The following is a 16,915-nucleotide window of genomic DNA, read 5'->3' on the forward strand; positions in this document are numbered from 1 at the left end:
CTGTGGTGGTTTACGTGTTCACGTGTCCTTGCGCAGGTGGCGACACCGCCACCTGGCGGATTCGGCTGGAGTTACGGTTGCACTGGTTAAAATAATATAAAATAAAACAGTTTTTGTCGATTTGCTTTTCTATGGAGGTAGATTTGTTTCGTAATTATTCAATCAAAAAAAAAAGATTGCTTCAATCAAAAAATATATTTTCAATTAAAAATTGTTTTACTTCAATCAAAAAAAAAAGTTTTCAATCAAAGAAAAAGTGTTTAAATGCAAAAAAATATTTGAGACTCAAAAAAAATGGATTTGAACAATGTTAGAAAATAGTTGGTTTTTTTTATTGAAAATAGTTTTTTCTTTTTGAAGCAACTTCTTTTTTGATTAAATGATAAAGACACAACTGTCCTACCCATAATATGGCCCAAACACAAAACAACACTACTTCAATCAAAAAAAGTTGCTTCAAACAAAAAAAACTTCACTTCTATCAAAGAAAACATTTCCAATCAAAGAAAAACATTGTGAAAAACATTTTGATTGAAGCAATCTCTTTTTTTATTGAATAACAAAAAACAAATCTACCTCCATACTTTTCCGGATTGAACTTGTCCCCAATAATCACTTCTCACTATTAAACATTATATTCTTTAAAAAAATAGTTTTTATTCATACATATATATATATATATATATACACATATCTTGGCTCACTACTTGATATCAACATCAGTAATCTGAAGCCACGTTCAAGCAGTTACATTAACTAATTACCTACTTTGGCCATAATTCATTTCAGTTGGCTGCTGGCAGCCTGCTGCTAGTGGAATCATCTGCAACAAACAAACTTCACACCTTCATCCCATTCTCCTCCTTCAGAAACACACACCCAACATTCATCTGTGATCATTGCACATGTTTGTAACTCTTCCGGACCAGCGCTAACACTTATTATTCATATTTCTTATGTGTTGTGTTTTTTATATATCGCGTTTGATTGTTTGTGTGTCTGATCCAATTCTCAAAGATCAGATGGGCAGTTTTCTATTCATTAAAGTTCTCTGTTGAATTAAGTGCCTTGTTCTTGTCTTTTCTATTTTGGCCTTTTCAGGAGCTTCCCCTTCATTTAGTTAATCCACTTTGAATTTATTAAAAATATACATCCTTCCATATTTTGGTTTTGGTGTTTCTGATCAAAAATGCAACAATGAGTTACTTCCTGCTCGTTAAGTCCTATCACTAAAGGAAATCATCCCAAAATTGTAGCTAGCAAATCGAAGAACAAACAAAAAAAATTCAGGAGGCTTGTAAAGAGACATTTTTATAATTTGAAATCTAGATTTTTGAATTAAACTAAATAAAATCAGAGATTTTCACTAACAATGAAAAAGTTTAAGTGTCTCCAACTCATGACAACCAACACAACAGGACTCGTAGAACACAAACAACAGTCAGTGAAGGAGAATGGATTCAGATTTAATTACATTTTATTACAATTTTCCAAACATGAACCAGTTTAAAAACAAATATAAAAACATGATTTTCACAAGGTACAAAGAGGAAGGGGTTTAATGGCTTTTAGGCACCTTTAACGGGTAGATGTTTATATTTATGTACAGAAATGGGCAGCTAATTGTATGTATATGTGTATGTATGTATATGTGTATATGCATGTATGTAGATATATATAGATATATATATATTTATATATAGGGCAGATGGAGTTAATATAGATAGTATGGTGTAAATAGGTAATGTATATTTATAGTGTGTGAGTACAGTCTGTGAGTTATTATAAATACTCGTTAATAAATGATTAGTGAATGGGGGTAGGATTAAATACATTTAAAATTCTTCCTACTCCTTTTTGCACATGTAAATTAAGATATTAAGTGTTAAAGTATGACATTATTTGCTTTGTTTTCTCATCTTCTCTTTTAACTGTTGTCTTTTAATAATTGACTCATAGGTGAGTCAAGATTTAAATTTTGTAAAACTTTCAATACTAATCGACTCAGTTTAACAAACAAACAAACAAACACAGAAGTTATGAAACAGTGCTTCTTTATTTTTTCGCACTCACTCGAAAATGCTTATTTACATGGCATGCCACATCAATACAGGAACTTACTATGGACACAATCGATACATGTAGAATCTGCTCTGGTACTTAGGGCTTGGGGGAGCTTATCCCGAAAACAACCCGACGAGAACAGAAATAAAGCAACACCTTGATAATCAGCCCAACCACATAAAATAATTCCTCTGAAATCAGGTTCTCTGAAGAACCTGACGGGTGACAAACGTCCCGCTGGCGTGTCCTTGAACCAGCTCGAGTCAGAGACATCGGTCATCTACAATCTGCAAAAACCCTGCTCGTCCAAGTTCAGGATGGACTATAGGGACAGGAGAGAAAACATTTATGGGGGGGGGGACGTAGAAGATTTACATCAATTCATGGTTGGAGGGAGAAGTTCATCGGTTCCATGAGATGTCCAGTTACTTCAAAAAGCCTCAAAAATCTCCGTCTTCTAAGATAGTGTCCAAAGGTAGTAATCCAAAAACGGTGTCTCCTTTGGAGGAAAAAACAAACAAACAAAAAGGAGTGGTCTCCCCAAGAGTGGGGAGGAGGTCAGATTCATTTCTTTTTTGTTTTTTTTTTGTTTAAAAAGAAGACTCCAGAAATTGTCTGTGAAAAGACACAAAAAAAATATCTATAGGTTTTTTTTCCGAGGGAGATCCGTGGATAAAAACGTCTTTGTTCATTCAGTATTTCCTCTGTTTGCATGAACAGTTTGTTGCATCAACATTCAAATCCTCCAGGAGTCATTCATACACACACACGTACACACGTACACACACACACACACACACACACTCTCTCTCTCTCAGCACCACCGGGGGTTTCCATGGTTTCCTGGGTCAGATGAGGCCCCTCCTCTTCTTGTAATCCTCCAGGTTGAGGGAGCGGCGGGGAGCTCCGTCCTTCACCGGCAGAGCGTTGGAGCTCACCGACAGAGACTTGGCCTCTGTGGAGAAAGAGACGGGAGTTAGGAACGAGAGGAACGAGAGGAACGAGAGGAACGAGAGGAACCAGAGGAACCAGAGGAACCAGAGGAACCAGAGGAACGAGAGGAACCAGAGGAACCAGAGGAACCAGAGGAACCAGAGGAACCAGAGGAACCAGAGGAACCAGAGGAACCAGAGGAACCAGAGGAACCAGAGGAACCAGAGGAACGTTGATGCAGGTTTACTGGAATCAGGAAGAACATCCAACATCAGTGAGGCTCCAGCAGCAGGACCGGCCTGCTGATGGCTGTTACAGGATGGAAGTGTTGGGATGGATATGCAGATGTTGGGAAGCAGATGCAGATGTTAGGATACAGATGTTGGGATACAGATGTTGGGATACAGATGTTGGGATACAGATGCAGATGTTGGGAAGCAGATGCAGATGTTAGGATACAGATGTTAAGATGGAGATGTTGGGATGGAGATGTTGGGATGCAGATGTTAAGATGCAGTTGTTAAGATGAGATGCAGATGTTAGGATCAATGATGGGATGGAGATGCAGATGTTGGGATGGAGATGCAGTTAAGATGAGATGCAGATGTTAGGATACAGATGTTGGGATGCAGTTGTTAAGATGAGATGCAGATGTTAGGATACAGATGTTGGGATGCAGATGTTGGGATGCAGATGTTGGGATGCAGATGTTGGGATGCAGATGTTGGGATGCAGATGTTAAGATGTTGGGATGCAGATGTTAAGATGTTGGGATGCAGATGTTGGGATGGAGATGCAGTTAAGATGAGATGCAGATGTTAGGATACAGATGATGGGATGCAGATGTTGGGATGCAGATGCAGATGTTTGGATGCAGATTTTAAGATGTTAGAATGAAGATGTTTAGATGAAGATGCAGATGTTAGGATGCAGAATTTAAGATGTTAAGATGAAGATGCAGATGTTAGGATGCAGAATTTAAGATGTTAAGATGAAGATGCAGATGTTAGGATGCAGAATTTAAGATGTTAAGATGGAGATGCAGATGTTAGGATGCAGATGTTATGATGCAGATGTTAAGATGTTATGATGCAGATTTTAAGATGCAGATGTTGGGATGCAGAATTTAAGATGTTAGAATGGAGATGCAGATGTTTGGAGTGATTGGAAACACCCAAGTCTTCCCACAGGAGAGACAGCTTGTGGTTCTGTGTTTTTAACGTTCTTAACCAGTGGAAAAGGAAGAGAAGAAAGCATCTCACCAGCGTTGGGGACTTGGAGGTCAATCTTGACGTCAAAATCGTGAACTTTGAACAAGTCTTCTGAGAGGTCAGTGTTTGGCTTGGGAACGTCTTTGTCTTTCAGGTTAGCTTGACCCTGCAGGAACGAAGCAGAGACACCAGAGTAAAACCTCCGACCCAGAGGGAGTCGCTGCTCGTACCGTCACAAATAACCGCTCCAAATACTCAAAAAGGTTTGGTCTAGGGCTATAAAAGTCACTCAGCAACGGTTCAAACAAGTTCAACGTGATAAATGAAGGTAAATTCGACACCAAACACTCCGACTAAACAAACGTGACTCGTCTCCTGAGCCGGATCAGGAGCCGGATTTGGCTCGACTGCAAAGTAAACAAGCGGGAGATAAAGAGGCGTGTGTAGCTCTCCAAACATCTCCCAGTGGGATTTCAGCCAGAGTCCTGCTTACCAGCAGGTTCTTGTCTTCACCAGACCCGTCCGGTGCTGATCCGGAGCCGTACTTCTGGTTCAGGTGGGCGAGAATAGCTGCGTGGACCGACGGGTCTCGGGCCTAAAGAGCAGAAACAAACAAGAAGAGACAATAATCAGAGACTAGGCCTGTGTTGAAAAAAATCGATTTTCCGATTCTAAATCGATTCTCATATTAATTCCTAAAAATCGATAATGTCTAAAGATAGATTTTTTTTTTTTTGTTTTTTCCCCCATCATTTTCGCCAGGTGAACTTTAATCCCAGTAGTCGGACACACAGTTTGTCATGGCACTTCTGAAAAATGCCAGGTGCTTCATGGGTATATGTGTGCGTGGTGACAGAATAATTTAGATAAGCTAAAATGATTTGTTTACTGCATGAACTGTTGCAATTTCTTTCTTTTTTGCACTTTAAATGGGTAATGAAAGGCCTGCTTGAGTTATTTATGTCTTAGTTATTTCACAATAATTATTGTGAAATTATTATTTCACTAGTTATTTTACAGTCATGTAATTCAGGCAACAGCTCAAAAAACATTTTAAATACACAATAAACACTAAGCCAAATATCGAATCGAATCATGATAATCGATTCTGAATATTAAGAATCGGAATTGATTCTTGACATTTGAATCGATACCCAGCCCTATCAGAGACAGAGTTCAAGAAACAAGGTTTATTACAGCGTACAGTCTAATCCAGAGATAATTTTATCCCTTTTCCACCAAACCGGTTCCAGGGCTGGTTCTGGTTCACAAGTCGTTCAACTAGGGAACCAGCTGAGAACCGGTTTGTTCTTCCACAGCTCGGGTGCTAAGAGGAGCCACGTCATTACGTCGCTGCAAACATCAGTTACGTCGGAGCAAAACAAGGCAATTTTCCCTCCAAATTCAACTTTCATTCATAGCAGACAAACATCAACTCAACATTTCAGTATTTTGAGAAATAAAACTTAATAAAAATAAAAGAGGGGGTCCGATCTGAAAGACTCACGTTAGACACCATGGTGGGTTTGCACTGTCTCCGTGTGAACGGGTCCATCTGTTGGTTTTTGGCGTTCTGTCCTTCGGCCTGGTGATAAAAATAGAAGCAGATATTTTAATAAACACCAAAAGCGCAAAGAATTGTAATTGTATAATCTATTTTATGAAGAACAGTTAGAAGTAACAATCCTTTACTGAAATATAACATGCCTGTAAATAATCACAAGGATGGCCCAGTTTCCTGAGCAGAGCACTGCGCCCTCATGTGGTCAGAGGAGGTACTGCTATAAAGAATGGCTTTAAAGGGATTGTGACATGAAAAACACATTTTTCTTGATTTTTTGTGTTTTGTTGGGTGTCTTGACATCAATTACACCCAAAAAACAACGAACTTTTAACATTCAGTGTATTGTGTGCTTTCTGGGATTTTCCGCATAACTGTGCAAAAACGGCGCACCTGGTTTGGTGGCGGATCGTTACGTAACGATCCGCTAAATCACCGCCCCCTCCACCCAGCTCCCTGCCTCCTCTCCTCTCCAGTGCACCATAAAGGTTGATTTATGGTCCGCGTTACACCGACGCAGACCATACGGCGTAGGGTTACGCGGCGACGCGCTACGTACGCTGAACCCTACGGCGTAGGCTCTGCGTCGATTTAACGCGGAACCATAAATCAGGCTTAACACGGAGCTGTTTACAGCCTCTTCTGTTCTAATCACCGGAGGAAAACTGCTAAGAAGACCCGCGGCCACTGACTGGACTTAAGATAAGGAGACACTGCTGCTTGCATGCCTTTATTTTTATGATTGTTTGCTGTGGACTGTCTGCTTCGCCCTGCTCCTTTTCCGTGCATGCTTCGCCTGTCGCTCCCTCCGACGCCGCTGTGAGCGTATTGCTCGCGGGGAGCTGCGGTCCCGGTCCTCTGGTCCCGGTTGGACTTCTTCATCCCCGGGCTGTATCGCCCTGTCTGGGCTGTGTGTGTCGGTGTTTGTGGTTTGGTGTGCACGCGTGTGTGTGAAGACGGCATAAGTGTGTAGCGGTTGGTTGGAGGAGGAGCGGCGCAATGATTGACAGGAAAGGGGAAAAAGGACCCGTTTTTCACGGCGCAAAAAAACACTGTAATAAAAAGCCAGGAATGGAGTACTAGAGTGAAGTTTTTCTTGTTACACTCTTTTAGACACATTTGAGGGATGTTGGCCAAGACTTTTAATAGTGTTAAAAGCATGTTAAAAATGATGTCACAATACCTTTAAGACAGCATCATACACCCTTAAACACCCTCTTTCCCCCAGAAACGCAGGCTTGTTCGTGATTTCTTCCTTCAAAAAGACTTTTTGAACGACATTTACTTGAAATGCACTTTACTATTTTTTCTATTTATAATATTTGTAGTATTATAATTTATCTATATTTTATTTCTGTAATACTTTTTTTGTTGGGGCTTGCTCTGGGACCAGGGAAACTAATTTTCATTCCATTTCATGTTGAACATGCGCTGGAATGACAATAAAAACTCCTTGAATTTCCTCTGGACTGAATCGCACCGCGAGTACGGATCTGTACGTCCTCATGCAGTCAGAGAGGCTTTAATGTTAAAAGATGTCACTTTTCTTTCCTTGTTAACGTTTCACATTTTCAACCAACATTGTTACTAACATACACTTTGGATATGTTTTAGTTTCACGCAGCTCATCCAAACTTTTCTGTGCACCAGAGTTGTCTTTTAGTCTTTCAAACTTCCTCCTTCCATATTTCCTGAAGTTCATTGAATTTGTCATGAAGATCATTGAAAAGCCACCAGAAAATGTTGGAGGTTTGTTGTTCCCCAGTTTGAAACGTTTTTGTTTTTTTTAACCATACTTTGGAAGTAGTGCGTCCGACAGCAGAGAGCAGCTGCAGCCACGTTGAACATTAAAACTAAGAAATGTATAGTATAACTCTCCACTGGATTTCTTTAATCTCCCTGATCGATCCCTGATCGTTCACACGACCCATTTCCTGCAACCAGCAACCCGAGTGAGTAAAAACACCGGAGCAGCGAGACGTTGCAGGAATGCTGAATAACCTGCAGGCTTCCCTTGAGGAACGATTGTCTCTCTCCCCTGCAGGCGTAAATATCACACAAGGAGCGTCTGCGTAAAACACCACATGTTACCAGGCAGCTTCAGAGGAAAGGGGAGACTCACCACCAGAGCTTTCTCTGACTCCACGATGTTCCAGCTTCTGTTCCTCTGGTTGATGTAGCTGGAGGACAAAAACACCTCAGTGAAATACAGTAACCAGGTACGATGCTTCAAACAACATCCATCAATCAAGCAGAACGTATTCGTTGATTTAATGAATCCATTAAATCAATGAATTTCCTTCCCAAGTTTTTTCCACTGATTAACAAAACGTTTCCATCTTTGCAGCGGCAGCTCGTTGGTACCTGATGGCAGAAATGTTCTTGGTCCTCTGTCGGTCGAGCGCCTCCGCTCTCTCCTCCAGCTCGTTCAGCTCATCCTGGATCACCTTCACCTTGTCTCCGTCTCCATTTTCCTCCGCCATGGCCTTTAATCACAACACACACACACACACACACACACCAGAGCTGAGTCCGGATCAGATGGACGTGTGAAGGAAGACCGGTCCAGACACGTCAGCCCATCAAGGGCTAAAAGGATCCGTCCCGAACAGTCAAGCTGTCCTCAGAGGTTCTTAGTCCTGACTGGTCGAACCAGCTTTCAGGCAGGTGACTGTAGCACCATAACTGTGACGTTGTACCATTAAAAACAATTATAACTAATTCTGACCTTGAATACCTTGAATATCGTCAGCTATAACCATCTCAAGGTCTCGTTCAGGGTGTCTACAGGTTTGACCAAGTTAAATTTAAGACTTTAATACCATTTTAAAACAAAATTTAAGACCAAAAAGACAGTCACACACTTTGAGCCCAATGTCCAGAAAAACTGGAATTTGAGCCATTTTTCGCTAAAGATTTACCCATATTTGCTTTGCCGGGTCTCGAGACTACGCCGACTAAGAAATCCAGCGCTGAGGTCAAGGTTGCCAGATCTGACAGGTTCCAACCCAAACGCGATGTAAAACCCGTCGAAATAATGAAAAACCAGCCCAAATCATACATTCTCTATGTTAAAACCCTAAATTATTAAATGTGTAATAGATTTCAAGTCATAAGCAAATAAAGCTTCACAACACCACTAGATAGCCCAAAAAAGTTCAGGATCCAAACAAAGTCTACAATTAAAGTGAGCAAATAAAATATCAGAATTTATTTTGTAAGTTTCTACTTTTCTCTGCCATAATGGAAACTTTTTTGTTCATAAAATCTCCTAAATATTTAGAACAAACCAGGAGGAGCAGCCAAAATTTTATCAACCAGCCCAGTCCTATATTTTTCAGACCAAAGTGAAATGAAGCCCAATTGGGCTGAAACCCACTCAACCTGGCAACCCTGACTTAGGCGTCTAACAACTGTAAACAGTTTATTTATTCCTCCACAAAACTATTAAATATTTTCCTTTCCAAAGTGTAAGAAAACTTTTAAAGATGGCCAGATAAATTCCCTCTAAAATTAAGATTCAAAAATTAAGACCCTTGGATTGAGATTTAAGACAAAATAAGACATTTAAAGGCCTTATTTTAGGAAAATGGAATGTAAGACTTAAGACTTTTTACAAATCAGATAATAAAACAGAAATAGAATAAAAAGCAAAGATGAAAACTTAACTCACTCATTCTAACAGTTATTTCTTTCTTAAGACTTGTAATCCACTTGTGCTGTAGGTGCAGAGGAGTCGTTCCTCTTACCTTGTCTTTGAGCAGCGCTGTTTTCTTCATGGCGTAGTTTGGTGGAGCTTTCCGGAAGCGGTCCTTCTCTTTGACGATCTGTAGAGAATAAACACCAGAATGTTTGTTTCACCTCCGTGAGGCCGAGGTGGGAGAAACCAGCTGACGTGGAGACACGGCTGACTCACGTCCTCGATGTCTTTGTCGTTGAACTTGTAGTTCAGAGCTTCCTTGATGGACTGCTCCTTCTTGGTGATCTCGTCCAGAGTCGGCACCTGCATCACAGCGACGATCATCTGCAGGAGGAGAAACGAACACTGAAGCCTCGACTTCACCGGGACAGAAACGGAGCGGAGCTGCACCAGGTTTACATCCACTCACGGCCTCTTTCCACTTCATGAACTCGTTTTCCGTGAACTCCTGGTTGGAGACGAACTCCAGCCTGAAGACCCGCGTGTCGGCGCCGTGCCTGAGGGAGAGGTCAGAGGTCAGCGGGTCGCCGTTAGCATAGACATATATACGTAGACGTGCCATCGAGCGCTGAGCCGTACGTCAACGTCGCCGCCATATTGGACGTGGCAAGACTGCGCTGTAAACTAATACAAGTAAATGGACTTATTTTCATAAAGCGCCTTTCTACAAAGAAATTTACGGTTTACGTCTCATTTATTCATTCACACACGCACTAAAATACTTGGGAAACAGCTAGGTACCAAATATAATACATTTAATTTTCTTAGATGGCAAAAATAAGACTTTATTAATCCCACATAGGAGTAATTCATGTTATATCAGCTGTAGAGAAAAAGGTAGTGCTGAAAAACAATATATATCCCCCCTCACAAAAATAAGAAAAATATTTTACATAAACATATTTAAAATTTTTCAAGTAACAAAATAAGATATTTGAACAATTTTTCAGATTTTTTTCAGTTATTTTATTGTCTGAAAAATGGTTCAAATATTTTATTTTGTTATTTGAAAAATTTTAAATTTGTTTTGTTGATGAAAAAATATGTTTCTCTATTTTATTTTTGTGAGGGGGGATATACATTGTTTTTGGCACTACCTTGTTCTCTATAGCTGATATAACGAATGAATTACTCCTATGTGGGATCAATAATTTTTGCCATCTGAGAAAATTAAATCTATTTGGTGCCTAACTGTTTCCCGAGTATATTAGTGCGTGTGTGAATAAATAAATGAGACGTAAAACGTAAATATCTTTGTAGAAAGGTGCTTTATGAGAATAAGTCCATTTACTAGTATTAGTTTAAAGCGCAGTCTTGCCACATCCAATATGGCGCCGGCGTTGACGTATCGCAGCAGCGGGCAAGAACACTCAATGTGGCGTCTACGTATATGTCTACGACCGTTAGCGTCACACCCACCTCAGCTGCAGGCCCTTGTTCGTCCGCGTCGTTCCCAGCTGGTAAACCTTCGCCGTCTCCACCACGTCCACGATCTCAGCCACCTTTACACGTGAACAGAGGACTACGATTACATACAGCAGGCACATACAGGTTTGACCAGGTACATTTAAGATTTTTTAATACCATTTTCAAACTAAATTAAGACCAAAAAGACACTTTGAAACCAATGTAACAATGTGAACACTTGAAACATACGCTCACTTATGTTACTTGAAGCACCTTTTCCTCTGCACATGAGACTCCAGCAGTTTGATCTCCATTGTTCCCAACTTAAAAGGTTTACAGCAGCTTTCAGCCGCCACGAGAAACTGGAATTTTCGAGCCATTGTGGCTAAATTTACATTTACATATATTTGATTGCTTTGTCTCGAGACTACGCTGACTAAGAAATGTAAAACCCACCCTAATAATGAAAAACCAGCCCAAATCAAACATTCTCTCTGTTAAAACCGTAAATTATTAAATGCGTCATGAATTTCAAGTAATAAGCAAATGAAGCTTCACATCACCACTAAATAGCCAAAAAAAGTTCAGGCTCCAAACAAAGACTACAATTAAACTGAGTAGAAAAATGTTGTACATTTTTTTTTTTATATTATTTTTTCTTTTGTATTGCACCGATTACCACAACAAATTCCTTGTGTGTGTTAAAGTACTTGGCAATACAGTTTTTTCTGATTCTGATAAAGCAAATATAATAAAGTTTATTGTGTAAGTTTCTACTTTTCTCTGCCACAATGGAAACTTTTTTGTTAATAATTTCTCCTAAATATTTTGTAAAAACCAGTAAAAGCAGCCCAGATTTTATCAACCCGCCCAATTGGGCTGAAACCTGCTCAACCTGGTAACCCTGACTGAGGCGTCTAAAACCCGTAAACTGATTTATTTCTCCTCAAAATTATTAAATTAACTTTTCCTGATAAAATTTTACTTTTCCTGATTAAATTTTACTTTTTACGGATACATTTGACAGATAAATTCCCTCTAATATTAAGATTTTTTTTTTTTGTGATCAAATGTTTTTATTAACAGTGGCATCCACAATTATGTTAAACAAACATTAACACATATTCTCACCCCCTTCCAAACCCACCCTTTGGACCTAAGCATTCGATGAAAACAATTGATAATAAAGAAAACCAGAAAAAAAGATAATACAAAGATAATAGAACAAAGGACAAAAAAAACAAAGGCAAAACATAATATCAAAAACTGGACAACGATAGCTGCAACAAGGTGGTCTATATCAATTTTAAATACATCTTTTAAGTTTGGCCTTAATTTTATCTGCTGCCATATACCAAAATAAAATATTTTGTTGTTTTGCATTATGGATTAGGGCTGTAGATATTTCCAGGTAGATCATTTCAAGAAAGGTCAGATACCAAATGGGAATGTTAAGCGTGTGTGGTGGTTTCCATCTTACTGCCATTATCTTTTTTGCTGCTGTTAGGCCAGCAAGCAAGATTCGTTTTTGACATAGTGAAGCATTAATTGTGGATAAATTATTTAAAATAAGTGTTTGAGGGTTTATTGGAATATTCTGTACTGTTATGGAGGATAATGCAGTTGCAACCTGTTGCCAGAAGTTTGCAACAGGTTGGCATAAGGTTCCCAGACCAGATGCATGTTATTAAGATTTAAAAATGAAGACCCTTGGATTGAGATTTAAGACAAATTAAGACATTTAAAGGCCGTATTGTAGGAAAATGGGATTTCAGACTTCCTAAGACTTCTTAAGGATCCTGCTAGTCTCTCCTCAGCTTCTTCCCCCTGCAGTGAACCGCTAGCCGCGGCGGCGCTCACCCTGTACACCGGCTTGCTGCTGCTGTTGCCGATGCCGATCCTCACGAAGCAGCCGGTCACCGTCTTGGCGAAGAAGGGCATGTGGCACCAGCGCTCCAGCTTGTGTCTGGACAACCGGATCCGGTTCAGCTCCTCCGGGAGGGAGACGGGCTGGGACTTGGGTGGAGTCTCCTCCTTCCTGTCGGCAGAATAAGGACGAGGTTAGGTGAAGCGGGGAGAAGAGGGCGCTGCGGCGCCGAAACAACCAGCTCAAAGTCCTCACTCGTCGTCATCGTCGGATGAAGAGCGCGAACTCCGGTCGCTTTTCACCGAGGACTTGTCGTCGTCTTCCTCCTCCTCCTCCTCATCGTCGGAGTAGACCTCGCTCGTCTTCAGCGGCTCGCGCTTGGCCAGCAGCTCAGCTGGAAGAGAGGAGAGGTCCAGTTTAGCAACGGTAGAACCCCTGAAACGAGCCGGCCCGGAGCGGTGAGGCCCCACTCGCCGGTAGGGATGGGAATTGATAAGATTTTTCCTAGTGTTGTCCCGATCACGGCATTTTCAAAACATCTGTATCGGCCAAAAAAGTATCGGGACATACCTAGTTATAAATGTTTTTAATATGTATTAAATCGTTTTATATATCGTTGCATTTAACGTCAATTTTTTACATGTTTCAATTGTGAAATGTTATATCTGTTCATGTTCATTAAGCTGCTGCTATTCATTCCATGCCATTCAGAATGTTCCACTAAGTTTAAGCCAAAAAGTATTTTAATTTTCTTGTGTTTGTGAGTTTGACTGGATATCATTCAACTACCTCTTTTGAAGTTAAATGTATTTATTTGTGTTATTGCACTATTCTGCACTTTTTGTTTTAGTTTACAATTTCATGTTTTTACATTTTGTGGCACCAGAGCTGATAAGCTTTGTTGAAATAAATGTCCATGTTGTTCTCCAATGGACAATAAAAGAAACTTGGGATCATTTAGTTTTAGTCCTCTTTTTTTCCTTTTTATTTAAAAATGTTTTTAATTCATTGCCAAAATGTATCTGATCGGGAAAAAGTATCGGAAATGTATCTGGAGCCAAAAAAAGTGATCGGATCGGGAAAAATCAGGATCGGCAGATACTCAAACTCAAGTGACCGGGAGCTAAAAAATCCTGATCGGGACAACCCTAATTTTTCCCAATTCCGATTCCATTTCCGATTCTGTTTAACGATTTGATTCTTCATCGATTCTCTTATCGATTCTCATTTGGAAATAAGGAGAACAAACGGGTCGATTAAAATCAACTTTGCCTACAATTTAACACATTCACCTACTGCCCTAACATTGTTAGTTTGTTAGTTTATTTATATAAATATTTATATGGGCATGTGTGTACAAATGTATAGAAATATTCAACTATGTGTATGTATGTATGTATGTATGTATGTATGTATGTATGTATGTATGTATGTATGTATGTATGTATGTATGTATGTATGTATGTATAATTACAGTATATAATATAATAATAATAATAATTATAATAATATAATAATAATAATAATAATAATGTTATTTAGCAGTGTGAGTATAGTGTGTGAGTATGTATAAATACGGGTTAAATGATTAGTGAATGGGGGTAGGATTAAATAGGTTTACACTTCTTCCTACTCCTTTTTGCACATGTAAATTGAGATATCAAGTGTTAAAGTATGAAATTCTTTGTTTTGTTTTCTTATCTTCTCTTGAATTGTTGTTTTTTTACATGTACAAAATAAATCAAATAATAATAATAAAAAAAAAAATCAAATCCTTTTTGGTAAAATGTAACCAAACTTTCGAGCGTTTATGCCGCTTTGTCGCCATGTTTTCCTGCTGGGCGCGAATGCGTGGTGAGGTCATTGGCACCCACTGGAATCGATAAGGGAATCGTTTTCAAAAAAGGCAAACGATTCCAAGGAATTGAAACACTGGCAACCGGTTCTCAACAATAACCGATTCTCGATTCCCATCCCTACCCACCGGTCCCGGAGCGGCGACGCCACACCCACCTGTTTTGTTCTTCTTCTTCTCCCTCTCGGCCTTCAGCTCCTCCATGGCCTGGGACTTCTTGTCCAGCTTCTCGTCACGTTTGGATCGTCGTTCCTTGTTGTGCGACATGACCTGCCGAGGGAAGCAGAACAAACACACACTTAAGTGCCTTGTTCTGGTATTTTCTATTTTGGTTAGTTCCCCCGACATTTAGTTAACCCATTTTGAATTGATTAAAAATATCCACCTTCCATATTTTGGTGTTTCTGATCAAAAATGCAACAATGAGGTACTTCCTGCTCGTTAAGTCCTATAACTAAAGGAAATTATCTCAAAATTGTAGCTACCAAATGGAAAAATCAAAAACAAACAAACTCAGGAGACTTGTAAAGAGAAATGTTTAAAAGCCCAGGATTTGACATTAAGAACTATTGATTAGGACTCACTGCAATGAGTATGTGCAATTTTTACTCTAATTAAAACTAACTAATTGACTCGTGGGTGACGTCAAATTCAAATTTTGTAAAACTTTCGACCATAAAAATGAACAGCTACGTAATGCTGACTAAATAAACTGCAGAAATATCTCTCTTTATTATAGGATTCAGCACAGCTCTCCTAAACTATTCACTCGTTATAAGTTTGACGCCGCTGGAATCAAACTCACCACTTGAGTGTCTTGAACCTGAGATTGCTTCTTCTTTTCTTGTTCCTCCTCCTGCTTTTTCTTCTTCTCTTCTTTCTCTTTCTTCTTAGCCGTCTTCAACTTTTTCTTAATTTCGAACCTTTGAAACCAAACAAAAAGTGAACAAAAGATATTTAAAAAAAAAAACCCAAAGATTTTTTTAAAATGATTTCAATTCTTTTTGTCATTTATCTTTACATTTAAGTCTGATATTCATTTGAATTATCTGTATTCTCAATGTGTATAAGTCTTGTGCATTTAGTTAACAGATTTAACTGTTAACTACTGTAAATGCACACGTTTGAGTGAACAAATGTCATCTGGGTGACAGAAAGCTGAGCATTTCAGGAACATTCATGAGGATTGCTGATGTTTGAATCAAAACACAAACTGCTTTTTGTATTAAATTCTCCAGCGTCTGGGAACCCACCGTCTCTTGAGCACCTCCCTCTTCTCGATCCGGTTGAACAGCTCCTGCTCCCGCTCCTTCTCCGTCATCTGCTCCAGCCTCGCCCGGTCCTCGGCGTCGCCCATCAGGTCGTCGTCGTAGCCGTCCCTGAACACGTCGTCCTCGGAGGAGTCCGAGTCGGAGCTGGAGGACGAGCTGTTGCTCTCCGAGTCCGAAACCTCGCCTGAAAGCACGGAGACAGAAATCACCGACGGCAGACCCGGCCCTAACCAATTTGGCGCCCTAGGCAAGATTGTAGGTGGCGCCCCTCTTGCATCGCAGTAAATTCCACTGCTGGTGTATATACTCACAAGAAACTGAATAGCTTTATCTTGGACATTCTTTTATTTAAAAAAAAACAATTGCTCAATCAAAATACTTTTAGAATTAGAAAGAAATACAAACATTTTTTAAATGAATATATGAAAAATACAATATAAATTGCTTACATAAAGTATAAGATCTGAATACCCACAAAATAATGTCTTGTATGTCTTCTTGTGACACTATTCTGACCATGACAGAGATCTGTTCCTTATGACTCAGATCAGGGGTGCAATCTAAGGCCCCGTTTACACGGAGAAAAACCGGTGGTGTTTTCATGCGTTTTTGCCGTTCGTTTACACGAAAACGAAGCTCAAAGCCCCCAAAAACGATCATTTCTGAAAACTCCGGCCAAAGTGAAGATTTTCAAAAACTCTGTTTTCACGTTTGCGTCTAAACGGAGGAAAACGGAGATTTATGCTTCAGAACGTCACATTATGCTACAGAAACATCACCAGCGTCATGTGTGCGACCTGTGTTTACAATTTGTTTGTAACCGTCAATATTTTCTTGCATTTTACCTGTTTTATATTCTAAAGTCACACTTAAAAGTAACCCCACTTCTCTGTCACTCCAAACGAAAGACTCTCGTTCCGTCTTGGAAGTAAAGACTGAATTATGGTCCCATTTGCCTATACTGCCTATGCCACGGGCCGGCTCTGACCGACGGGTCAGGGCCCCCTGAACACATCTGACCGGTTCTCTCCAAACTGATATGATAA

The 16,915-nt window shown here is 39.8% G+C and overlaps 1 protein-coding gene across 1 annotated transcript in view; it reads right to left on the reverse strand.

Moving 5' to 3' along the window:
* Window positions 1–2,037: 2,037 nt before the first annotated feature.
* rtf1 (RTF1 homolog, Paf1/RNA polymerase II complex component) overlaps window positions 2,038–16,915 on the reverse strand; it is a 28,099-nt gene continuing 13,221 nt past the window's right edge. Inside the window, exons 4-18 of the mRNA XM_061743752.1 lie at window positions 15,852–16,053; window positions 15,404–15,521; window positions 14,757–14,868; window positions 12,999–13,137; window positions 12,737–12,914; window positions 10,889–10,971; window positions 9,879–9,966; window positions 9,686–9,793; window positions 9,519–9,596; window positions 8,134–8,255; window positions 7,892–7,949; window positions 5,716–5,793; window positions 4,702–4,803; window positions 4,260–4,374; window positions 2,038–3,019 (exon numbers count right to left, since the gene is read on the reverse strand). Of these exons, the coding sequence (XP_061599736.1) occupies window positions 2,913–3,019; window positions 4,260–4,374; window positions 4,702–4,803; window positions 5,716–5,793; window positions 7,892–7,949; window positions 8,134–8,255; window positions 9,519–9,596; window positions 9,686–9,793; window positions 9,879–9,966; window positions 10,889–10,971; window positions 12,737–12,914; window positions 12,999–13,137; window positions 14,757–14,868; window positions 15,404–15,521; window positions 15,852–16,053 (1,688 nt within the window). The 3' untranslated portion in view covers window positions 2,038–2,912. The remainder of the gene's footprint in view (window positions 3,020–4,259; window positions 4,375–4,701; window positions 4,804–5,715; window positions 5,794–7,891; window positions 7,950–8,133; window positions 8,256–9,518; window positions 9,597–9,685; window positions 9,794–9,878; window positions 9,967–10,888; window positions 10,972–12,736; window positions 12,915–12,998; window positions 13,138–14,756; window positions 14,869–15,403; window positions 15,522–15,851; window positions 16,054–16,915) is intronic.

This window comes from Cololabis saira, chromosome 16, assembly GCF_033807715.1.
Source record: "Cololabis saira isolate AMF1-May2022 chromosome 16, fColSai1.1, whole genome shotgun sequence".
Classification (NCBI taxonomy): domain Eukaryota; kingdom Metazoa; phylum Chordata; class Actinopteri; order Beloniformes; family Belonidae; genus Cololabis; species Cololabis saira.